This window comes from Hyalella azteca, unplaced genomic scaffold (assembly GCF_000764305.2).
Source record: "Hyalella azteca isolate HAZT.00-mixed unplaced genomic scaffold, Hazt_2.0.2 contig5706, whole genome shotgun sequence".
NCBI lineage: Eukaryota > Metazoa > Arthropoda > Malacostraca > Amphipoda > Hyalellidae > Hyalella > Hyalella azteca.
In genome coordinates this window covers 344,946-371,193 of record NW_025935888.1, presented here as the reverse complement: position 1 = coordinate 371,193, position 26,248 = coordinate 344,946, and the positions used below count along the sequence as shown (strand labels likewise).

The 26,248-nt window shown below is 38.2% G+C and overlaps 1 protein-coding gene across 1 annotated transcript; it reads left to right on the top strand.

The window, feature by feature from the left end:
- Positions 1 to 16,494: 16,494 nt before the first annotated feature.
- Positions 16,495 to 21,384, top strand: LOC108675470. Its single transcript, XM_018163497.2, has 2 exons — positions 16,495 to 20,576; positions 20,838 to 21,384. Exons 1-2 carry the CDS (start codon positions 17,563 to 17,565, stop codon positions 21,043 to 21,045), a joined length of 3,222 nt encoding a protein of 1,073 aa, XP_018018986.1. The 5' UTR covers positions 16,495 to 17,562; the 3' UTR covers positions 21,046 to 21,384.
- Positions 21,385 to 26,248: the final 4,864 nt, after the last annotated feature.

Genomic DNA, 26,248 nt, shown 5'->3' with positions numbered 1-26,248 from the left:
GTTTCATTCCGGAAATTAATGATGGATCTTTACGCGATTAGCAATAAAAATATTTTTATATGTTCTCTTCGGTTCTTCAGAAATGACTAATACTTTTTCCATTTCGTGAATAGCATTGATTTTTGGCCTTTAAAAACAGGTATTAATTGGCATGGATGTATGAGGTTGTGGGACGTCTTGATCGTTATTGGCTCAAGACCAATCTCCTTTTAGTGAAAATCCGTATAACCATGCGTATAACAAGGTTCAATTTTTTACGTTAGCTGTTTATTTCGCAAAGTAATGTTATTGTCTGATCATTGGATGAATTTTTTTTAGAAATAACTACTTTCAGGTTTAAGTTACCTCAACAATTTAGCGGTTAATGTAAAACAAATTTTAGTTATTTAAACTCATGGTTGCAATTTTGAAGAACCGAGACGCGTTTTTCGCATAGATACTATTCAATATTCAGCAAAATGAATCAGTATAGACAACGCAGTATAACAATAAGTGTTTGATGCCAGTCTGCTGCTGTTCATAATTATTACAACTCTATGTATGAGCAGTAAACCTCTGCCTCTGGCTGTAGTACTAAGTGATTTGTAAGAAATAGGTCCACTTTGGCGAGCTAAAATCGGTAGGTTTTGAAGCGTTTTGTTAATGCAATTATTGTTCACATGATTAAAAATTTATTTCAATAATTGCTTGACGGAGACCAGACAAACATGTTTAGCGATGGCCCGATGGGTTCGGAATCAAGTCATTCTTACGCTAATCATCGAAATGATCAGATCTCCCCTCACCAAATTTTCTTTCATGTTCATTCAACTATCAATGAGTATTCAACATGACTGAAAACCTGTGAAGTAAACGTTTCCAATACAAAACCAATCTCAAGCAAGCAGCTATATGGGAAAATAAAATACTGCGTTCAATGCTAACCCATATATTGTTATGTTATAAAAATTTAGTTATTAAAGTGCGTATGTATGTTTGAATACTCTGTCGAGTGCGCCTGAGAGTTCTGAGAAATATAGAAAGGCTAATTATGCAACTGAACAATTTGATATATCAGATGTTTTCCGCGGCAATTATTCATCGCTATTTTGCCTAGGTGTTCACGTAGGATCTTTTCTATTGAACATGATTTTTAATTGTACAAATTTCAACCACATGAATGTCACTCCCCTAACGGGTCAGCCTCGGGAGCAAAGTGACACGTGGAGAAAAAGTGATGCTGAAAACTACTCATTGTAAACAAATGCTATAAGAGATGCGTCAAACTGCGGCTACATAACCACTGTACTATCTAAAATAAAACTGCAACTAATTTTATCGAGAGCTTTTTTTACATCGTTGATAAATTTTGACGAAGAGGCGGTTCCGAATGAAAGAATTAATAAGCTGCGTCCATTTTCGTCTTCATAAGTTGGGGTATCCAAGTCCTAAATGCCTACAGCGGCAATCGTCCTGCCTACGACATGTCTTCCTTTATGGTCAGCACCACCTTTGACGGAGAGTCTCCTTAGCTGTGTCATAGAATGAAATCGATCGGTGTTTTAAAATTTCAACGAGGACATTCATTTAATATAGCTCCAATTAGCTTATTGAGAGAATCGTAAATATGGGTGTTATTCGCCTTTTTCGACAGTAAATAAATGATTTTTTTTTCACTTATCAGGATACGAAATAATTACCGTTTTATCATGATACGAAATAATTAGAGGACATGTCTCATTAATTCATTATTATACACTAATTATTCATGCAGAGTATGTATAGGTAGTTCCTTCCAACATAATCACGCAATAACAATGTCTGGAAATGATTGAGTGCATGATGTGCGCTAAACGCTACTACTATTCAAAGGAATCTAAAGTGAAAAGCTAATAATTACTAAAAATCAATGAAAGTTTTAATGAACCCTCATTTACACCGAATGAAAAATAGATGCTCTTATGCTAATATTGTAAAGAGATCTGATTAACCGTGAGCAAGCAAAACTATACCTTTGCAAGAAATTTCAAAGCGAAGAAAACTCCACAAAAATACAGCATTTCTCTATATTGAAAACGTTTTGGAGACCATTCCATCGTCAGTTCGATAAATCTAAAACACAAATACAGTCTGAAGATTAATAAAGTTTGGAGTCAAAAGAAAAAACAACAACAGAAGTTAAGACCTAAATTTACAGGCCAAGGGCAGAATAATACAAAAATACCTATCTATTCACAATTTCTAATGGATAAGAACTGTACGTAGCATTTAAATTAGGCTTCTCGTTAAAAATATACAATGATTCTAAAATGCGCAGATCGGAAGCACCATAACTAAAAGCTAAAACCTTAAAGACAGTGTCGGACACCGGAACGTAGCACTGTTCGGCGTGAGTGCGCACGACCAAATGAGAAGGGCGCGATAGTAACTGCCCAGTCCTATAACTCTTCCTTTTATGCTCAGCGACCCTAGTGTAAAGATTGCGTGCCGTCATCCGAACGTACGCAATGTCGTCTCGCTTAATGGATTTCATTTTTGCGCAATGTCTTCTCGCTTAATGGATTTCCTTCTGGCATGGTGTATACCCAGATTAAGAAATTCGTGTCAAAGCGATACAGTGAAGTTGTTCCAGAGCCTGATAGTAGAAAAATTGTTTACTGTTCTTTTCCATACTTCGGCCATGCGTCCGAAGTTATGTCAAGAGAATTAAAAGATTTGTTTATTAAATACTTTCCGGACATTAATCTTCGTATATTACTGGCGAATAATTTCAAAATAGGTTCGTTTTTTTAGGTACAAAGATATCCTCCCTTCTCACAAGCGATCGTCCCTAATTTATAAATTTAGTTGTGCACGATGTGCATCTGCGTACGTTGGGATGACGCAACCTTTACACTAGGGTCGCTGAGCATAAAGGGAGGAGTTATAGGACTGGGCAGTTACTATCGCGCCCTCCTCATTTGGCTGTGCGCACTCACGCCGAACAGTGCAACGTTCCGGTGTCCGACACTGACTTTAAGGTTTTAGCTTATAGTTGCTTCCGATCTGCGCATTTTGGAATCATTGTATATTTTTAAAGAGAAGCCTAGTTTAAATGCTACCTACAGTTCTTATCCATTAGAAAACGTGAATAGATAGGTATTTCTTTATTATTCTGCCCTTTGCCTGTAAATTTAGGTTGTAACTTCTGTTTTTTTTCTTTTGACTCCAAACTTTATTAATTTTCTGACTGTATTTATGTTCTAGATTTATCGAACTGACAATGGAGCTTGGTCTCCGAAACGTTTCAATAGAGAAATGCTGAATTTATGTGGAGTTTTCTTCGCTTTTAAATTTCTCGTGAATCTGCGATTCAAGCAATCTAGTGACATTACACCTTTGCAAAAGGACGAAATTAAAGGTACTAATTAAAAGGACGAAATTAAAGGTACATAGTAATTTTATTTTCTTAAAATAATAAAGGTCTGCCAATTTCATTCAGATTTTGTTTGCGGTCATTTCCGGTTACCATAGCAACAACGGTGGCGTAAATTGGAAAAACATCCTTTTCCGACTTCCAACGCAAGTCGCAGAGAAGCACTAAGCAGCACTGCATCATCGTCTGCAAGACTGCAACTCTGCATGGCTGAGACACGACAAGGGTCAACTGCCGTTCACCTGATTACAGACGAAAAAAATGCTAGTAATGATAAATCCTACATGAAAAAATAATGAGGATAAATAGTTATACTTTTGCAGTGATCATGGATATTGGAATGAAAGGTGGAAAAAGCAAGCCGGCTGACTTTTGATGATTGCAGAGAGCACTTCCGCATATTATGATAGTGATTATGACATTAGTCATGAATAGATGATTGAGGGATCAAAGGACTGACAACTGGTTTTTTGGATTGCAGCGCTGGTCGAAGACGGACGTAGGTTTGTATTTGTTCTGCTCTTAGACGCTTAATTTCGTCAGTAATAGTTAGACGCTTAATAACGCTTAATAAGTTAATAGTTAGACGCTTAATTTCGTCAGTATCAACAGATAGGAGTGGTGAATAAAAGTTCGAAACTCCTTGACTCAATAGTGAACAACTTCAGAAGGATGCCGATCCGTCGCCGAAAACGGCCTAAAGGAGGCAGTGCGTCAATGTCTGATTCAGACGGGGACGCCGGTTCTTCGGCTTCTGCGTCCGCGACATCAGCGGTGCCGAGAACTCCTCACAAGCAACCAAGACGATCTCAAGCTGATCCAAACAGTTCATCATTGCCAGTTGCTGACATGTCTCTGACAAGAGACTCAAACTACATTCCAGAAACCTATAACTCAGCAGCATTAACTGACCATCTGGCTTTGCCTGACTTGGACCTGGAGGATGCAGTGGGAGTGGAGGCTGTGTCTGGTGATAAGGTAGGTGGTTCCCCTATAAGTAATTTTGAAGGATTTAGTTCTAACTGCCTAAATGGCCCTAGTTGGCTTCCAAATGACTCAGATGTATCTGAGGGTGAGAGCCTGCTTACTCCTGCCCAGAGAACTGCAGGCACCAAGACTAATGCTAACCTTCAAGACCTGGTTGAGCCCACCCAGGAGACGGGGCCTGCTGCCTCAAGCTCGTTTGGGAGGGTTATTATCATTGAGCCAGTTGCTGGTGCCCACCCGGTTGATAAATTCTTCTCGAACGATCTGACTCTGAGTAAGGCCCTGGCCAACTCACCTTTTGGCAGAGCAGGCATTGCCGGATTTAGCAAAAATCTTGGCCGAAAAATTCTTGTTGTTACCTTTGAGAGGGATCTTGGCACTGAGATGGCCTCTTTGNACAGTTGCCCCAAAATCCTATAGTAACTGAACTGTTCTCCCCAAATGTGCCTCATGTCATGCCAAATAGAACAACAAACCTCTTGATCAGTTTTGTTCCTCATACCAGGACAATCTTGGCTTCACTGCAAATCCAAATTCCTCGCCTTCTCACTTCCCCTTTAATTTCTCCTTTCCCTCCTTGGATCAACACTGATGATCTTTTCTCAGTAGATTTTTCTCCCACAACAGTATCTGATGTATCCTCAGAGGCTGCTGTTCAAATTTTCTCTGATCTTGTTAACTTTAAATACTCTTGTCACACAGCAATTTACACAGATGGCTCCCATATCAGCACCCCAAGCCATTCTACCTCTGCCGCTTTTGCTATACCCTCAAAAGGGGTCATACTTAGCTGGAAACTTCGCCCTAATGTCCAGGTTATTGAGTCGGAACTTTTTGCAATAAGGGAAGCTATATGCTGGTCACAAACAAACCTCCTCCAATCTGAATATATTGTAATTTTCACTGACTCACAATCAGCAACCTGCTTAATTAGAGATAGACAACCTGCTTCTTACCTCAATTTAATATTTGATATACAAACAAGAATTATGTCACTAATGCCCTCCCATGAGGTGCGCATTCAGTATGTTCCAGGGCATCGGGGAATTCCGGGCAATGAGGCTGCTGATCGGGCGGCCAAGGACGCTCACCTGCTTAGGTACCGAACTCTCACCCCCAGCTCAAGGGAAGAACTGGCATGATTAGTACATGATGGAATTCAGGCCAGTTGGAACCAGTCATGGAAAGTGGAGGTAAACACATCAGGAAAGGGTCGCTTCATAACTTTGATTAGAGATGAAGTAGGTAACTGGCCATGGGCCTCTCATAGCAACCGGGCAATTGAAACAGCTCTGACCAGGCCTTGTACTGGACATGCTGGTGTGAGAGCTCATTTGGCCCGTTTTGAGCTTGTAAATAGTCCCCTTGTGCTCTTGTGGTTCCCCAGAGACCATCCAACACTTATTGCTACAGTGCCCTCTGCACCAACATGCTCAAACCAATTGAACCAACCTGCTAATCCGTCTTAATATTCCTGTCACCCTTAAAAATATACTTGGAGGTGGCCCCTACCCCTGCTTGATCCTAGATCTCAGTAGTAAAACTAACCATACTAAAATGTGTGGGGAACTAACACTATCAGAATATTCACTTCATCCCAGCACTATTATAAGTGCTTAATTTGAGACAAGCGGTACCAGTCTATGTAGGTTGTTAGGATTAGTAGGATGTTAAGTAGGACCAGAATATTGTTAGGATCAGTATTTGTTATCAATTTCATGTACCAAGACTGCCATTGTAAGGACTGTTACTGCTTGCCTGTAAATCAGTTTTCAAATATTGCTCCTTCAGAGAAATCCCACAGGAGTTAAGTTTTCTTTTCTGTACACCGCACAGCAGCCCCTTAACAGCCACAACTTGTTTTAATAACTTGATCTTAAGAAGCTCCAGGTTGCCCCCCCAGGCTGGACCTTCAGTAACTTGTGCATACTCATGTGAGGCTCAGTTCAGGGCATGGATATTGCAACTAACTGGGTTAGGGTTTTTTTTATTTTATTATTATTCTTTTTTATTCATTTTTATTTCCTACTGTTGATTCCTTCCTGTTTTGTTATATATATATATTTTTTTAATATGTTCATTTTACGTAATTTAGTATTAAGACATTGCTTGAAACCCTTAATTTCATGAATAATGTTATTATTACAAAAGATCTTTTGTCACTCTGCTGTGTTTCACGGCTCTGCCATGTTCCGCGGCTCTGCCATGTTTCACGGCCCTGCCATGTTTTGCGGCTCGGCTTCTCTTCAACAGGTGCTAGGGAGATTTTGAGCCGTGCAGGCAGCTTGAGGTAGGCAGGGTTTTCAACGAGTTGGTGGAGAGCAATTAATTAAAGTGATTGAAGTGATTACCGTCAACCGGGGCTACTCGGGACGGTTTTGAGCGTTTTTTGTTAATAACTTCTTACGATGAAACATTTCATAAACAAGTTTAGGCTCATTTTATAGCTCTTTGCGAGGGCTATCGAATGGCATCTTCAAAAAAATTCCATATGCTATTTGTAAGGTGCCAGAAGCACAGTTTTACGACGTGTCGGAGGCCTGTCCCGAGTAGCCCCGCTTGTCCCGAGTAGCCCCGGTTGACGGTATAGACCTGTATTTTGCATGTTTAAATTTAAGTTTAATTTAGCTAGTAAAAAATGTCATTTAAAAAAAAGTAGTCTAAGTTACCCCATTTTACGGTACTCTGAAGTCCTCCTCTTTCATTGTAGATGATGTAGATGTAGAATAAATGACATTTTCTGTGATTTTTACTTGTTTTTCCTTTATTGATATGATATTACCATATTCATTAATTACCTTATTATTGATGTGATAATACCGTATCCAGGAACATGCCATTGAGCATTGACAACAACCTTGTCCACTGCAAGAGCTCTTCATATCAGCAGCCATATAGCATTTCTTCTGTATCTGTAAGCTTACACGACGGCTTGTAATTTCACACCATTTTAATTGGGTTAAGTGAATTCACTATATAAAAAAGATTGTAAAAACTCACCTGAAACAGAAAAGAATATTTTAGTGACAACCATCATATGGTGGAGAAATAAATCATAGTTTAGGTCAATTACTTTTCATTCTATGATGTCCGGTGCACAATTCTATATATGACATTCTATGCGCAATTTTGTGATGACTAATTTTTCGATAAGTGAATTTTTTTGCTGAGCAAGGTAAATGTAATCTAAATTCTTTGTTGGTAATCAATTTTTTTGTTAACTGGAGCCTTTGCTAACTGAGGTTCTATAGGGTCATCAATATTTAGCGTTACATTTTTTTCAAAATCAATTGTTGATAATTGTTCTCAATATTTGTCATTTGTTTACACCTTCTCATTAATCTTTATCATTATTCAGCATTTATCATCTTTATGGTGTCAAAAAACACCAACTGTCTGCTCAAGTTGTTGACAACTTGAGCAGCAGACAACCTCCAAAGATCCAAGATTCTTCTTTCCCGCATTTATGATGGCACACTGCCAAACCTCGTTTTCAGTGATGAGAAGATATTGAATGTTGAACACCACTTCAACTCCCAAAATGATCAAATTTGGTCAAAGAATGGGGACAAAGGATCCTGTGTGGTGACTAGGAAGCAATGCCCGACCTCAGAGATGGTCTGGGCAGCCGTAACAGAGTCCTCAAGGAGTCCCCTCTTTTTTGTTGACAAAGGGGTGAAATTGAATCAGAAGAACTATCGAGATGACATCCTTGTTGGTGCATTGTTGAACTGGGCACGAAAGCACTTCAAAAAAACATCCCTGGTCATTCCAGCAGGACTCTGCACCATCCCATGGGGCCAAGTCGATTCAGGAGTGGCTGTCCGAGAATGTTCCCACTACATTACCAAAGATGTATGGCCCCCATTGTTACCTGATCTGAATCCTCTGGATTTTGGGATCTGGTCATACCTTGAGAGCAAGGTCTTGACCATTCACCATCTCAGTTTGGATGCCCTAAAGGTCAAAATTCTGAAGGAGTGGGCCAAAATCACTCAAGAGTGTCATTTGTGACTCATGTAAGGCTTTCTCTAAGCATCTACAACTCGTTATTGATGCAGATGGTGCACATATTGAATGAAATGGTGGGAATTTTATCTCTGAACCTCTGCCTACATAAATACATTTTCAAATATTCACAATTGTGTTTCATTTCATAGCTCTAACCAATCAAAGTTGTAACGCTAATTATTGATGACCCTGTACTGTAAATGCGTTTTTAAAGGTGTCCCTTATTACCCATGGGGGTGTCCCTTATTACCCCATCACGTGGAAATGGCTGACATTTTTTAGGTAATGAGAATATGAGATAGACCAATTCAATCAATTGCGTTTTCAAGCCGACGTCTGTGTGCAACTTTTATGTAAGTAAAATTTTTTGATACGTTGAATATTTTTTTCTTCAGACCTTAGCAGAGGTACCGTCAAACGGGGTAATAATGGAGGGGTGGGGTAAATTGGGATGCGCGTGTCACATTTTGTAGAAATGTTATAGCAGCTAAATTAATCGAAATATTGCAAAACTCAATAGTGGTGTAAACTTCAACATTTTTACTACCTATCTATTATGTATAAAGCTAGTTAAGAAATCATACATTTACTATCTCTAAAAATTGGCTGAAAAAAAGTGTGAAAAGTGTGATTTTTCAAAAGTACCTATACTAAGGTCAGGAGCAAAAAAAATATTTGCCATATTAAAAGTTTTAATTACATAAAAGTTGCACACAGGTGTCGGTTTGAAAACGTGATTGACCGGATTTGCCTATCTCATCTAAAAAATGGCAGCCATTTATGCATGACGGGGTAATAAGGGACACCACCCTCCCCGGGGTAATAAGGGGTACCCCTAAAAGCACATTTACAGTTTTACCTCAGTTAGCAAAGGCTTCAGTTGACAATAAATTGATTAACAACAAAGAATTTTGACTACATATACCTTGCTCAACGAAAAAATTTCACCTATCAAAAAATTACTGCATTGTCAGTCATCACAAAATTGTGCACAGAATGTCATATATAGAATTGTGCACTGGGCATTGCAGAATAAAAAGTAATTAACTTAAACTATGATTTATTTCTCCAAAACATATGATGGTTGTTTCTAAAACATTCTCTTCTGTTTCAGGTATGTTGTCTACAAGTTTTTTTTATAGTGAATTCACTTAACCCAATTAAAATGGTGTGAAATTACAAGCCATCCTGTTAGCTTACAGATACAGAAGAAATACTATGCGGCTGCTGATATGAAGCTTGCAGCAGACAAAGTCATTGTAAATGCTCAATGGCATGTTTATGGATATGGTAAAGTCACATCAATAATACGGTACCGTAAAATGGGGTAACTTAGACCACTTTTTTTATAAATGATGCCATTTTTTTAACAGCTAAATTAAACTTGAATTGAAACATGCAAAATACAAGGAATTTAAAAGCAAAGAAAACTCCAAGAAAATTCACCATATCGATATTGAAAACGTTTCGGAGTCCAGCTCCATCATCAGTTCGACTAAACTAAAAATGAATAAAATCACTTTAAAAGTGATTAGTCGAACTTTAAAAGTTTAGTCAAACTGATGATGGAGCTGGACTCCGAAACGTTTTCAATATCGATATGGTGAATTTTCTTGGCGTTTTCTTTGCTTTTAAATTCCTTGTGAACTTGCGATAAAGCAGACTAATGATATAAGTACGTATGCAAAATACAGGTCTATACTCTAGCTTCACGCACCATAAATTGCTGGCTCCTGCCTCTCATAGTCTTTATGTAATTTCAAAAAAAGTGATGGTTTTTGTTACCCCAGCTCTTGGGGTAACTTAGACCGGGTGGTAAAATCAATTATATTTTTTGGTAAAATAACTCCAAATAACTCCAGGTTTTAAGAATCTGAAACATAAAGAAAAAACATAAATAGGCTGTCAAACATAAAATATGTTATATATGGTAATTTTATATTAACTTCCAAGCCAGTCTATGTTACCCCATCAGGGCTGACATTAGGTGGTCTAAGTTACCCCATTTGGGAGCAGCACACCCCAATTGCAAACTATGACACTTTCCTAAAATTTGTCATTTGCATATGTAACTAGAAGAGTTCTACTACAATGCATCAAAACCTGGAGTTATTTAACCAAAAAATAAAAAAATTGGAGGGGGTACTCTGACAGGCTTTAAATAATAGCTTTTTTCCATGGGTCACATTTTAATTTTTTAACCTATTAGATATGCAAACTTTTCAAATCTCTATTGTGTTATGTGGCCTCAGTATTAGGCCTTTATTGCCCATTGACAAAATTTTTCTATGTCAGATAGTTTTTGAGTTGTGGGGGTTTTTGTTAAAAAAACAAAAAGTGGTCTAAGTTACCCCGCCGGTCTAAGTTACCCCATTTTACGGTAATGTATGAATATGGTGATATCATATCAATAAAGGATAAACAAGTAGAAAACATAAAGAATGTCATTTATTCTACATCTACATCATCTACAATGAAAGAAGAGGACTTCAGAGTACTGTTAGTAATGGATGAGTACGGTACACTCTGCATGCATCAAACATTTTAAAATTGAGTTTTATTTCAAGTGTCCTGGATTACCCCGTTCCCAGGGGTAATTTTGGATGGTTTTATTTTGCATCTGGCACCTTACACATAGCATATGGAATTTTTTTTTGAAGAGTCATTTGATAGCCCTCGCAAAGAGCTATAAAACGAGCCTAAACTTGTTAATGAAATGTTTCATGGTGAGAAGTTATTAACAAAAAATGCTCAAAACCGTCCCTTATTACCCAGTTTGATGGTACTCTTCCAAAATCTCACTTTTCACACTATTTTTGGGATTTTTTAGAGGTAGTAAATATATGATTTCTCAACTTGCTTTATGCTACATAGATAGTAAAAATGTTAAACTTTATACCACTATTTTTGGTTTATCAATATTTTGATTAGTTCAGCTGCTACAACATTTCTACGAAATGTGGGACAACTGTCCCTATTTACCCCCCCCCCCATCCCTCCTCCCTTATTACACTATTTGACGGTGAAAGAATATTGCTGCTCTTTATTCAGACATGTTATATGCATTTGAATTTGTGCCTCTCCCTCCTGTTAAATTTATTAACAATAAAACAGGCAATAATTCATATGGTAAAAATCTCCTGTCTAACAAAATGGTGGAAAAGCTCTATTCATTATAGAGTTGGGAAGTAAAATAAGATAGTTTTCACTGCTTGTGACAAATATGGAGGCATGGAATAGGTATAATTATACTTCTTGAGAGGTGAATAAAGCTTTCCTGACATTTTTGAAGCTGCAATCTAATTGTCACCTAAAGTTTACAATGGAGTTGATTGATGCTAAAATTATTGAACATGTGACTTTGCAGCTGTGAAGTATGAATTTTAAAATTTTGATCATGACTGCAAAAGCTGTAAATAAAAATTACTCACCTCTGGAAGCAGGGTTCTGAACCAGGCAATTCAAAATATTAGTGGAATGTACCTATATTTCTGCTTGTTGTAAGATTTGTGATCAAACCAATATATATATATATATATATATATACATTACATTGGAGCTGTGATATTTCAAATTCACTCTAAATACATGATTATGTAACTGCAATATTTTAATCCAAAGTAACTTCAATTATCTTTACTGTTGTTGCCGGAAGGCATTATTGCTTTTTCTCCACTCAACCCATCTGTGTCATTAACCAATTTTCATACTCAATGCATCCTTTTGTTTCATATCGTTTCAGAACAGAGGTAATAATTAAATTCAATTCAAGCCAAGTTTAATTCAGTAACTAAAATGCTGCCAAGACAGTTGAATGCATCAAGTTAATTCTGCAATACTGTTGGGTGAGTGAAGCTCTTCCTGATAATGTATATACATGTACGTCTTCCGTAATACTGCATTTTCCACATCTTTTTAACCGTTGCATTATTTATCTGCATTAATTGAGCACAACCCTACCATAATCTAGTTAACCTTGTTGCAAGTGTTCATAGACATAATGGTGATGCGGTCCTTGTTTTACCTATATAACTTCACTTGCATTATTGTGTCAAATCTACTTCCAATGTTGTTTGCTTTGTGTTTATTAATTATGATTTTTGCACCAATAACTCTTGCAATCTAAGTTACTAAATTAAATTATCAATCCTTAATTTACTAAATGTTGTTCATTATTCAGTTATAGCATGGTTACTTCAAATTAATATCTAAATTGAGGCATGATAGATTATAGCCTGCTTAGCATCATATAGTCACTTTATGCACAGTATCTTTCATTTGTAATTTTTATATCTTTCAGCTGTCTGAGGACCTTATGCGCCATTGCCCGTCCTGTGCTCCCTATTCCATATCGCTAGTTACCAAGCACCAAGTCCCATAGACCTAAAGCACTATACGCAATACTGTCTTTGTACATTCATTGGCATGTCAGTTGTATTTTAAAATCCCATAATAAAACAGAACTCTTCTGGCAACTATTTACTTACACCATATTAGACCAATTCAGTTTCACTTAAGTGGGTTACGAGTTAATCCCCCCGCGGCATACACGGGAACACTGTGATTTCCAATAATCTTACTGTGTACTTTGTAATGAACATTTAATTTCATCAAAAAGCAGAAAATTAAGCTGTTAGTCTCCTTTTTATGTTCATAAGCTTGTTGTCTCAGGAGCATCATGCTGTTCACTTGTACATTTGAGTTTCATGCACATCAACTGGTATGAAAAAATATAATTAAAGCAAGATTGGCCATGTTCATTAACTTAGCTGACTTAGTTACAAGTTACCCTGATGTCTGTGTGTTGAAAAAAATTGTATGGTATAAGTCATAGAGAGGGTGATCAAATGTGAAAAAAATGAATGATATGCTCATTTTAAATGTTAGGAGATTAGAGTGTAATCCACTTAGTGTAACTTAGCAGTGGTGGCTGAACTGTTGTAGTATTTGTGTAAGTAAAAGAAATGTGTTAATTTCATGTTAATTTAATTGTAATTTAATAAACATGTGACAAAGCCAATCCATTCTCCTTCAAGCTGTAAATCAAATTGCCAGATCTTTGAAAGTTAGCGCTCATTACCGGTATCTAACTATGGCAAGTAAATGCCACTGTGCAGCCATGCTTTTCAGACTAGCTGCTTTGTGGCTAGCCATTGACATGAAGGGCCACTTTAGCTATTGGAACATATCACAAGTGTATAAACTATTTGAAGACCTCATGAAACAAATTGTAAGAAATGCTTTTCTCTTCTTGACAAACCTGAATGATAGGTGGCTTTGTCTGTGACCACTTTTCAGTTTCTTACCAAGTATAGTCAAATGGGGTAAGACAGGATCGCAGCCTTCATGGGTAAGAAAGGACCAGCCCATGGCGTGCATTATAATTGCACTGAATTCAATTTGACAAAAGAATATGTTAGAATAATCATTGCCTGTCATTTCAGTGTTGTGGCAACCCTCTTCTGCAAATACAGCAATCCCTTGATTAGCACGGTTTTGAATACCGTGGTTTTGATTAACGCGGAAAAAAAATTTGCGACCTACCCTTAATCTACGCGGTGCCAGTTTTGATTAGCGCGACTTTTTTTTCACAACGCATCATTTTCCCGCCTCTAGCCAGAGGTGTTACGTTCGTAACAAAAGTGTTACTTTTTGTTATTAGATCTTATGTTATTACTTTTGTTACGACTTTTGGAAAAATTTGCCAAATGTTGTTACTTTATGAATTTCAGCCAATAATTCTTTAAATAAGGTCCCGTTCCGTAGGCACTCGTGCTGACTACAGTCGGTTTAACCGCGCCTTGTCTCGTTCATAACTCGAATGGTCAAGTTCGGCAACGTTCCCCGGTAAGTGCGCCATGCCGGTGCTCTAGTTACTCGTTAGCCTTCAACTGGTCAAGATCGCTGCCATATCTACTGCTCACTTTTATCAAACTACATAATTTTCCTTGATAAATTACCATCATAATTATGGACAAAAAGGGAATGCTTAAACGTAAAAATATCACTTTGGAGACTAAGCTTGAATGATGAATTGAACTAAGCAAAATATGATGAATTTTAGTGAAAAAAAAATATTATGTAACTTTTTTTTATGAGGATTCATTATAATTATTCCCATATATTCTTAACTTTGATTAGCGCGGTTTTGCTTAACACGGTAAAACTCGGGGATTTATTAACCATGTTAATCAAGGGATTGCTGTAATGAATTTCTGGCTAATTTTTAAAGAAAACCTATGTAAAGAAGGGTCACAAAATGGTTAACCCTGTTTGGGAAATAAGCTCTGTCTAATGACAAAAAATTTTTTGGCCAGGTTTGTGGATGTAGGCAGGTAACCTCAAGTAATAGGCAACTTTTTAGACATACTAGGCATTCCTACCTGCTACCATCACTGCCTTGTAGCAGTTTGCCTATTGTTATGCGGGTGTGATGAACTCGTCATCAGCTTGTATTTGTCTATTGCAGCTACGGTACTTAGTTTATGGGGAATTAAAGTTGGTGTTTTCTAAGTTTTATTAAAGAAAGTTAAAAACATGTCACATAGTTTATTACATGGGATCAGCAGCTTATGAGAGACATCAAGTATTGTGCCAAAATGAGTGGTTAAGAAATTGCGAATTTTGGGGAAAAGAAGTAGTAAAGAATTAGCAAATAAAGAGGAACATAGAGTAGTAAAGAGTTTGAGACTAGAGAGGAAAATGGACAGGTGCTGATGCCTATACTATGGTGCAGATAAATTCAATGAGCACTTTGATCAGACTATTGCACTTGCTGGTTGAATTCTGGTAATACTGTAATTCTGTAATACTGTAAAGAAAATAAAAAAAAGAACAATATTAACTAACACAAAGTAAAATTAATGCTCTACCTGCCCACTCAATATATTATCAAAAATGAGAATAAAGATCATGTGCGCAGGAAGGTTGTGCTATAAAAATAGTATTTACAACCCCCGGTAACAGCCTGACATGTATTCTAAAATGGGGGTAAAAAAGGACCAGACATGGGGTAAGACAGGATCCTATTGGATCCTGTCCTGATTGGATAAAGGACAGGATGGGGTAAGACTAAATGATCCTATTTTACTCCACAAGCGGTCCTATCTTACCCCACAAATGGTCCTGTCTTACCCCACAAATGGTCCTCTATTACCCTACAGTTTATCAAAAATAGTTTTTAAATGAATATATTATTGTGTAGTACATGGAGTATTTTGGTCAAAATTTTTATCTTTTGCTCAAACTTCATTATAACTTGTTAGCTTTTTTAATTAGAGAAATTTAGTGCACTATTTTAAATTGCATCAAAGGGATATAGAAAATAGGGATGTCTATTCCCATAAGTGATCTGCAGAACTATGTACAAGATTGGCTGGGGGAAAAATCATTGTGTGAAACATGAAAAATAATTATGATCACAACTCTGTGAGAGGGCATGAGCTATGTTTGAAGAAGTGCACCACAAATGCAGTTAGCAAGAAAACACATGACGTCTGACACTTAAGTTATTATCCATTGGTTTTATTACCAATTTGATAAATTTTTCAGACAATGACGCTAATAGAATATACATGAAGCATTTAGCAGTGCTCTACAATGAACCAAAGCCAACCCATTATTACTATGCTTAGCAAAGTTTCCTAGTGATTTTACAAACTTCAATGTGACTGATATCAGAGTTGACTTCCCACAACACAAAACAGTAACAAGTGGTTTTTTAATCAAATAATGTGTTTCTAGATAAATAATATTGAATATCAGATTTGTACTTTTATTAAAAACCTTCTAACATAAGAATTACCAGTTGGTCCTGTCTTACCCCAGCCTGGTCCCATCTTACCCCAATGGGGTAAGATGGGACCGGCTCACTTTTTTTAATCTGTACAGAAAACTATGTTAGATGCCAAACGTCTGAGTTGTAGCTTAGAAGCCCATTGCATAACTACACCTTGTGATAGGTTTAGGGTTTCTTAGTTATTCATGGTACCTATAGATGCTACAGGCTTGTTAGTGATTTTGGTCCTGTCTTACCCCATCTGACTACCGGTATATTACATTAATTTATATAGTATTAAATATCTAAATCTATATATGTTTTTTCAGAACTTTGAGCACTGTGAGGGAACGGCTTTTTGCTCTGTGTATTTTGTGTTGCCATTCCTTCTCTCATGCATTTCTCCCTATCCCTTGTGTTGTTCTCGTTCCAGATCATCAATAACCATGAACAGCCTGTGCAGAGATGGTTTTCTAGATTGTGGCATGGATATGTGATCTCAGCATGTTTTATGGATCACCAGTTTGGTTGGTCTCAGTTGCCTTAAAGTGCACAAATGAGTAGTGATTTGTAATTGGCAAATGTAATTGTTCTTTCGACTGCATTGATGTCTTGTGCATACACTGCTTTGAGTGTGATGCTGGAGGACTAGTGATCTCTTGTGCAGTGTTTCTCAGTGGTTCCCTAATAACCCAGAATTGGAAATCTGAAATTTGAGGTTGGGATCATAAGCAACCTCTGTGACGGTTCTCAATTGTGCTGAAAATTCACCTCTTTGCCAAGTGCAACTGATTGCCATTATTATCTTGCTTAGTGTTTAGTCCAAGCAAGTGTAAATTCTTGGTGCAGTGTCAGTTAATCACAAGTTATACAAGCTGTGAACTGGTGGACCCAGATCCTTGCCTGTGCTGCAGCTGTGAGGACGGACAGAATACGGTACCAAGAAGAGAAGAGCCATTTACTCAAGGACTGGCCGAGGATCCTGGAGGTCTCAGGGATTTATGAACATGCTTTTGAGCCATCAGTTATATAGAATTTTCACTGTTCCCTTTATGACGTTTTACTGATCATCAATGTATTATATGGTTTTAGGGTTCTTGAAATTCTTTATTTATTGTGTTTCATCCATTTTCAGGCCTGTGTATTTGTCATCCATGAAACTAACCCCTCATCATCACATATATCATTCAACTGTAAATAATTTGTGCCAACTTAATTTAGAGTTCATCTGGTTGACTGGTCTCGTGTTTGATTTTTCTTGCTGTTAGGTTCTTTCAACTAGTTTTCCATGAGATAAAAGCCAATACGTACTATATTGGTCGTACCGGGCCTTTGGAGAAGGTTAGGAGTGCCCCTAACAGCACGACATCGTGAGCCCGGTCCAAACTCCAAGATGGCATCCACTCCTACCACCAGCATATCGTCTTCTTATGAAAAAACTGCATCTCCCGAATGTCGTACCAATGTGATCACTGATGCTGAAAGCAAAGAGTTTTCATCTGATCAATTGGACAGAAGCACGTTGTTTGTTGTTGCTCTTCATGAAATTGGTCAGGTTGTTTTGAAGGCTATTTTTAGGATGCAGTATCTTCACAAAGATAACAAGTCGCTGTCTGATGAGGATAAACCAATTACTCTTGCAGAGTGGCTAAAGAACTGTAATATTACTTCACGTGATAAACGAAAGACAATATTTGGGAGCAAATTCGAAACGAAACTAAAGAACCTTAGTGGAGATCCTACTAAAGGAAAATTCGATTTTGTCACATATCATAAATTCATCACAAAAATTAATAAAGACTTCTATAAAGAAAAATACTGTGCTGAATGCACGGAAGAATTTGAGAAAATTCATTCATTGAGAAACACTGTGTGCCATTATGGACCTCTGCACAATAATGAAAATGATGTCGATAAACTTTTCGAACGATTCAAGAAGTTACTGAAATGTGCTTCCAAGGATTTAGGATACAAAAGTAAAGATATTGAACCTGTCATAGAGGACATTCAAGAAGTAATGAAATGTATTAGAAAAAGCACTGACATGCTGAATCACCGAAAGAAAATCATGATTCAGCTTGCTGATGATCCATGCTTGAGTTTTCTCAGATGTAGCCAATACGAGCTAAGCCAAAGAAATGATTTAAACAGAAAATTTTCAGTTCCCTTCTATTGGATTCATGATGTAACTAAAGATAATAAAGGTGGCATTTTAGAGCCCATCTCCATGAATGTATACGCCATTCCATGCCTGAAACGTCAGTCATCCAATTTATCTCAGTCATCCAATTTATCTCCCAAAGATATCTTCATGCCTATCAATTCTACGACCACTGACCGCCCCCAAGTGATGCTCGTCTACGGCAATGGAGGCTGCGGCAAAACTACACTTAGCTATCACATTTTCTCGGAGTGGCACAATAAAAGCAGGAAATCTACTCAAGAATTGCTGTACTACGGACTAGATTCCTTTGATCTCGTCGTCTTGGTGGAGATGCGGGCTACTCGATATGATGCAAATCGGGAATGCAAGTCACTCATGCAGTTTCTTGATAAAATTTTCCTGCCTAATTCTGTAAATTCTACTCACGCTGGCAAAAAAGTTTGCAAAAATGTGCCAGAATACCTTCTTAGTCTGAAAACACTCTACATCATTGATGGCTTTGATGAAAAAAATAGCGAAAATGTGGAGCTTGTGCGAGACATAGCTACATTTATGAAATCAAGATCAAACCATGTCATATTGACCACACGTCCCGAGTTTTTGTGTGATGCCCAAAAAATTTTCCGAGACCACACTTCAGAAGCAAATATTTCTGAAATTCAAATGATTGGATTTGATGAAGAAGGTCGTGAAGATTTTTCTGCTCAGTTTTTTGCTTCCCCGGATGTTAACAAATCTAATTCGCACAAAAAAACTGCTAAAGAATTTTGTGAATTTATGAATCAACGAACAGAAATTTTGAATGAGTATTTGAACTTTCCCTTGACTGTGGCTTTGCTAATTCTCTTGTTTCTGAAGTGTGACGCGTCCATATTGAATGCAATCTGCTCAGGTACTAAGCTCTACTTGGAGCTCTTCAATATGTTGACTAGTAAGCTGGTGAAAGCTCGAAAACATTCAGCTACTCACAATGCTCAGATCAGAGAACGTGACGTTGCTGTTGTTCTCGATGAACTTGCTCATATTGCCAAGAACTCTCTTTTCTCTTCGTCTTTCAGGATTGAAATTAATAACGCAGAGAGTGGAGATCTCAGCCGGGCATGTGAAAAAAGACAAATAGTTCCGGTTGAGTTTTTCTCAGCTTTCTTGCTATACTACAGTCCTGAGACAAGCAAAGATGATCACCGTCGCCGCCCTCCGGCCACGAAGGTTGAGACCTTCTCTTTCTTCCATCGCACTGAAATGGAATTTTTAGCTGGGAAATTCTTGGCAAGCGAATTAGCGTCGGAGCCATTATCTTGTCAAGCTCCTGGAAAACCGTTAACAGTGGAAGAATTGGTTGACGAAGTTCGTAAAACGGACCATAAACTTCCATACTCGGGTGTTCTACCGTTTCTGGTTGGCTGCTTGGCTGTTGAAAGGAAACTGGATAAACATTCTTCTGGTATTGCTGATATTGTGAGAATAATGAACTTTTCAAGTAATGACTTCAACTTATATTCAAAGCTGGTCATTGAAAGCCACACACGCAAAGGCAGTGAAAAAAACAATTTTGTTGATAATTGTGAGAGGCTTTTCTGTACTCAAGTTGCCAACCTAATGCCTCAGACAGAATGGCATTTGAGTGCCGATACTGTGCTGGCTGGTTTGCGACTTCTGAAGCACTGCTTCAATGTAAGTCTACAGGACTTGACCATTGATTTACAAATGGACGTTAACCCCGACAATGCCAACGACCACCTAAGCTCCTTACAAACCAGCCTGTCACAAGTGGGGTTGGCACTAAGACAACGCAAGAGGAACAAAATAAGTATGTGTTTTCATCTCCAGAATCACTACGAAAATGATGGAGGTAAATCTGAGAAATACTTGGCCGCTCTTGATGGATGGGCGAACCTCGTTAAGTTTACTGGAGCCATTAACAGCGAAGGTGTGAAGCATCTATCTAATTTCAAGAATTTGAAGTTTTTGAATCTTAGAATATCAACGAGTAAAGACTTCAATGAATTCATCAAGCACTGTTATATGCCGGCACAACATCTGAAGCAACTTCAGCTGGTGCTTGCTTTTCCTACTTCCACAGAGCCGTCGGATCTGGAAAAGTTTGAGAGAAATACCTCACCTTCCAAGGGGAAAAATAGACGGCATGCATCCACACACACGGAAGTTCATTTGCGTTTTTACCGCATCAAGCGTGCATCCTTGCCTTGGGCTCTCAACATCATTGAACATTTATGGACTGAGTAAGTGCTGATGCCATTGTGAACAATCTGATTTAACTCCAAATATTTTGTTTGATAAATTCTCCAATCAGCACCTTTACTCCGCAAAAAAATTTCATGCCATTTTGTCTGTAAGATTTGCTTAGAAAGGTTTTTCTTGAAGCAAATTTCATATTGCTGGTCGCCAAATTTTTATTTTTGTATATTGCGGCACAAATCATATCTTCTTTAGAGTTCTTCTCAGTTTAGGATTGTAATGTTCTAATGCTCCGAATTTCACAGGAGTTTGGGCCGCTTTGACCGCATCACGTTTCGAAGTGTGGACTTCGACCGCTCAAAGGACCCGCAGATCATCCGGGCCAAGTTGAAAAATTTGGTCTTTGATAAAGTAACGGTGATCGCCAAGGCGCCGAGCACTGGACGAAGGGGGCCTGAACTCCTCTCAGGAAGGACGGATAACACGTTTATGTTTGAGTGGGATGACAGCTAGACTGAAGCTTGGTTAAAGCAGGTTGCAGAGTAGGGGACGGATAACACGTTTATGTTTGAGTGGGATGACAGCTAGACTAAAGCTTGGTTAAAGCAGGTTGCAGAGTAGGATGTTCTCTTTGTTCAAACCGAAAGCCATAAATTCTACTATGTACTGTACAGTGAGATGTTTGCTTTGAGTCATCTTTTTATAAGTTATTTCTTATTTGAGTTAGATATTAATTTGTGTAAATATCTGTTCTGCATTTAATTTGGTAGGATGTGCGTGTTGAACATGAGATTTATGCTACTTATATGAATAATTTGCATAGTGCACCTGCCACCAAAAAATGCATTTTCCCGCAATTTTAGCCATAACCAAATTTTTTATTTTTCGAAATTTTTTTTGTTTCATAAATTAATTCCTGTGAATTAAATTTCAATGATACATTTGGTATTGCAATAATATAATTGAAGTATAATTTTTCATCCTCACTGAAGACGCTTTAGGGGCATTTTAATGGATGTTAAATTGTTGTGTAGTTTAGGATTTTAATGGACTGAGTAAGTACGACGTACTCTACTGCCCTTCTTTGTCTCACTCGGTGTATTTGTCTCAGTTTATTTATTATTTTCTCAGATTCTGACGCTACATTTTCATCACAAGTTTCAGCACGATTGTGAATTGAGCCTGCCTTTTGTGCGGGTGTTTAATGTACTTTGATGCAAAAAATTGCTAAAAATGGACGTTTTTCCACAATGTGGGTCAATTTACTGCCTCTCTCGGTACAAGAAAGCTTCTTATTTAATGTGTAATTTCATGGTTAGTTAGCTATTGTGTAATTTACTACCGCTACTCTTCACACTACCAGTAATAGATAGAGTGAATGATAAGAATGAAACCAAGCACTGTCAGCCCCGATGGTTAACGAGTTACGTGCTTGTAATTTGTCACTATCGTTTTGGGTTTTTACAGTAATTGCTTCGACTTTTCTCCTAGAATTTACCTTGTTGCAAGTTATTACTACTCTCTTTAGCCATAATTCGGCTTTTAAGTCTTGTTAATTAACTATTTATGATAAATCATGCGCTGATGGATTTAAAAATTGACACAACCCTAAATATTTTTTTTCTTTAGGAATTCTTCCAAATTCACATTGTCGTAAATTATTAGTTCTTCACATTTGTTGGTCGCTGTAGTCGTTAACTTTACAATTGTATACTTCTTCCCTTTCCTATAAAGTATCTTGTGGATAAAAACATTCGTCGCAATGAAATAAGACGAGTAGGTATTTAATTTTCATCATACTCATTCGTACTTCCCTTCGATGAATTTGTAATAGCCTTGCTTCTGAGGGACATGAATTAACTCTGTGTGTGCTTTCACAAGTGTATGACGTTCCACAGCTAACATGAGTCATCTTAAGGTATCTTCATTCAGGTCAATTTCAATACAATCAACCTTTTTTGACTAATTAACACTCATCAGATGAGACTTTCATCGTACATTAAGATGCGTGTTCTGATTCGTTTCAAGAGGTTCTATGTTAATCTTCTCTATGATCGAACTCTTCGATTCTGTTACAATTGTTCGCAATATTTTTACTTTTCAAATGTATTGGTATTCTTTTAAGTTGTTTTGCATCATCTAGTTGGGTTGAAAACAATTTCATTTATCTAATACTACCCATGTTGAATGACGGTTTTTTTTGTGAAGAGTTGAGCCGGTGTGCAATTTATACATTTAAGTAGAGTATTAAGCTGTTGTACTCGATCTCGTTTCTACTGCAGATTGAATTTATTCTTATACATTTATTAACGAACATTAGTGATATTTCCCCATGCAGTTGCGTAGTCTAAAGATTCTCTGTTGCAGTTGCACCTGTAGAACTGCTAATAGAATACCAACCTGTCTTTTGAGAAAAAATACGTCTAAACAGAAGGTTCAGTTTTATTCTAGGCTGCTTAGAGCTAAATATATTGTATTTCATCTACTTTTTCAATGACTTTGACACAATATGTGGAAATATACGTGGGAAATATACGTAAAATACGGTAGTTTAGGTGCGTGCATGTGCATTGGGTTTGAAACGCAAAGACAACGGAGTAGTTTTTGTTCAATTATATCACTTGATGCAATCCTGTTTTGATCCGGTACGGTATTCATCAGATGCAAGTAATGTCCTCTCATCATCCTAATTATGGTGGAGTTTTAATATAAATAGTTTTGACGAAACGACAATCACTTCAAATCTTCTAGCTACAATCCTGCAGGGATCGTGCTAATGGACTGGTACTGAATAAGTAAATGATTGTCGAATGTTCAAGATATTCGACTTGATACCAAGATAATGGTCTTGCACGTGATAATTTGCGTACGATTCGAATTTTACCTTCAATTTTTTGACGTGCGGAAGTGAAACCTCATCGGTAGGTGAGATTCCCATAAACTTATTCCAAGATTAGTAATGAATTTAATGTCATGAAATTGACGTTGAGTCAATGTAGAGCGTCTTGGGCTGCAAATTAAATGCTACGTTTGTGTTTACGTAGACTTGTTTAAAATACTTTGGGGAGAAGGTGCGATAATCGTCAGGTGTAATAACATTATATTTGCTAGTTATTTGCTCACTTGTTGATAAAACCAGTTGATTTATATAGTTTTCAGAGTTCGATAAGCAAATACGTATCGAACTAAAATTGCATTTACACGAACAGACTAGGTACCAGTAAAGACCAAAACAAGGCACAAACACGGGTGAGTTCAGACCAAAACAAGGCACAAACTCGGGTGGTAGATAAAGCTATGGAAAAATATATGTTCAGATTTGAAATGCCTAGCACCATATCGAACCCGATGGAAGTCTAGTAGCTACTTCAAACTATCGTCAGTCGTGAAAAGATCCGGTCAAATGACACGATTTTAGATCTTCTGTGAACAAGGCACGAAGAGTAAAAGAATCGGCGACAGGCCACATCAGGCCTACACTTCAGCGCCGAGATCACTTTGTTATGAGCACAAAACTTTCGTTGTACGTTTGAGATTTTGAATAGACACCATTTAAGTTAAATTAATTGCGTGAAGAAACAGCGTGCCTAAAATGCTGTGTAGAGCAAATGCCTTCACGAAACAGGTGAATTGGAAGCAATAAATGACTAAAATTGGTCAGCTGCAACCAAATACTTAATCTTGACTTACAGATTTTGGCAATTTAGGAAAGTCGGACTGAATCTACAGGTGCTGCGTTGCCTGGGGTGGATAGCTAGAGGTCAGCATAGCCCAAGTCCACAGTGCGATTCATATACCTTCCCGAGCGTAACGCAGCCGGGCATCTTCACGGTTTTTGACACAAAGCGTCCACCACAACAGCGCCGTTCAGTCACAGGCCGGAGCGCATACAGGCCGGAGCACAACTGGCCGGAGCGCAGCAGGCCCTACCTACAACGCCTTACCCCGGCCTAACATAACGCTGCTCCTAACCTAACCTAACCTGCGCCTGTTGCGGTAGGACCTGTTGCGCTCCGGCCAGTTGGGCTCCGGTGCTGTGAAGCAGTGGCTGTGTTGTGCAAAGCGCATTTACTGTTAGCCGGAGTTTTCCACAGCTCATTGAGCTGAGGCTATGTGTAAATATTGCATGCTGCTGGTTGGCGTTGGGCCCAGGGCCTGTTTACGAGTCAATTTTGTTACCCACGGCTGCGCTCCCCGTTGCCTGATGTTAAAGGAGCTGTTCACTTAGACGCACTAGCAGGTTTCTAATGTTTACAGCAACAAGTGTCAAGTGTGGCCGTGCAAAATGTTTTTACTATTCTTCCAATGAAATTTCTCTAATGACTTTAATTTACAAATTTTCCAAATTATTTGAAGCTAATTTGTTTTTTTTTCACAATAATTAACTGGGCAAGTTTTTGATCACCCTCAATGGCCACAAGGCATAAGCTTATTCATGCCCATATTTCTGATTAAAAAGTTCCAAAAATAAATGCAGGAAGGTCCAAGGAAGGAAGATCTGGTGCTTTGCTGCGCGCCTAAAGGCACTGTACACATAGATACGAACAGTACTGACTTGCTGCCAGTCTGCCATCAGTGCCCTGAGACCTGAGGCGAGTGCTGTTATACTTATGTTATACCATCAAACGGGATAATAAGGGACGGGCGGGCGCGGGGTAACAAAAGACAGTCCTCCGCCATTTTGCTGGAATGTTGTAGCAGCTATACCTATTGAAATATTGCAAAACAAAAACAGTGAAGACTGTAGAGTGAGTGGCATAAACCGTAAAGTTCAACATTTTTTCTATCTTTGTAGCTAATAGCAAGTTGAGAAATTATACATTTACTACCTTTGATTCTCTTGTAAGGAATTTATACAAACATAACTGCTAACAATTTTATTGAGACTCCAAAGGATAAGCTTCGGATCCAGAGAAGTAGAAAACCGGAACTGCAGTGGATGCAGTTGAGGAAACTGAAATTAGAAAAAGAAACTTTACTTAATGAATGCCAAAGCTTGAGAAATGATTTGATCAATTATGCTCAGAAATTCCAATTCAGCGGAGGTGCTGGGCCTCACCGCCCCCTGCTTCTCTGGGGCCCAACAGCCCAGACCTGGACGACGGGTGCTGGGCTGCACCGCGCCCTGCTTCTCTGGGGCCCAACATCCCAGACTCGACACCTTTCTCTTCCAGGGTCGCCACTGACCACGAGTCCTGCAAGAGCCCAGGCCTGAACGACGAGGGTCTGAAGAAATCGGGGTGCGGAGAAAGCAGAGGCTGCAATAGTAACAGCCGCGCTGGAAGTGTCAGCAGCAACAACTGCCGTGGCAGCAGGCACGGCAGAGGCAACAAAAAGAACGAGAAGCGTCAGTAGGTCCTGTGATGTTATAGTTCATAGAGAAATGTTAGACTTTGGCCAGTAGATTTCACTTTAGAAATGGTTCGCAATCACTTTGCCAGTGTCTAAAAAGAAGCATACGGCACCCATCAAACCATCACTCCCCGGATGAGCCTAAACGATCGCAGTAATATCAGTTCTCTCATCGATAAACCCGAGTCAAGCAGATATCGGTTAATAGCTATTTATACTAAGAAATTACATGGGATCTGTCTCACTATACACCAGCACGGCTCTCCTATCAATTCTTATTCACGTCGGCCCGAGCAAGCAGCTCTCATTAAGTAAGCTCCTCAACCGAGCTAAGCACCAAATTTTTGTTTGCTTCTTAATTCCA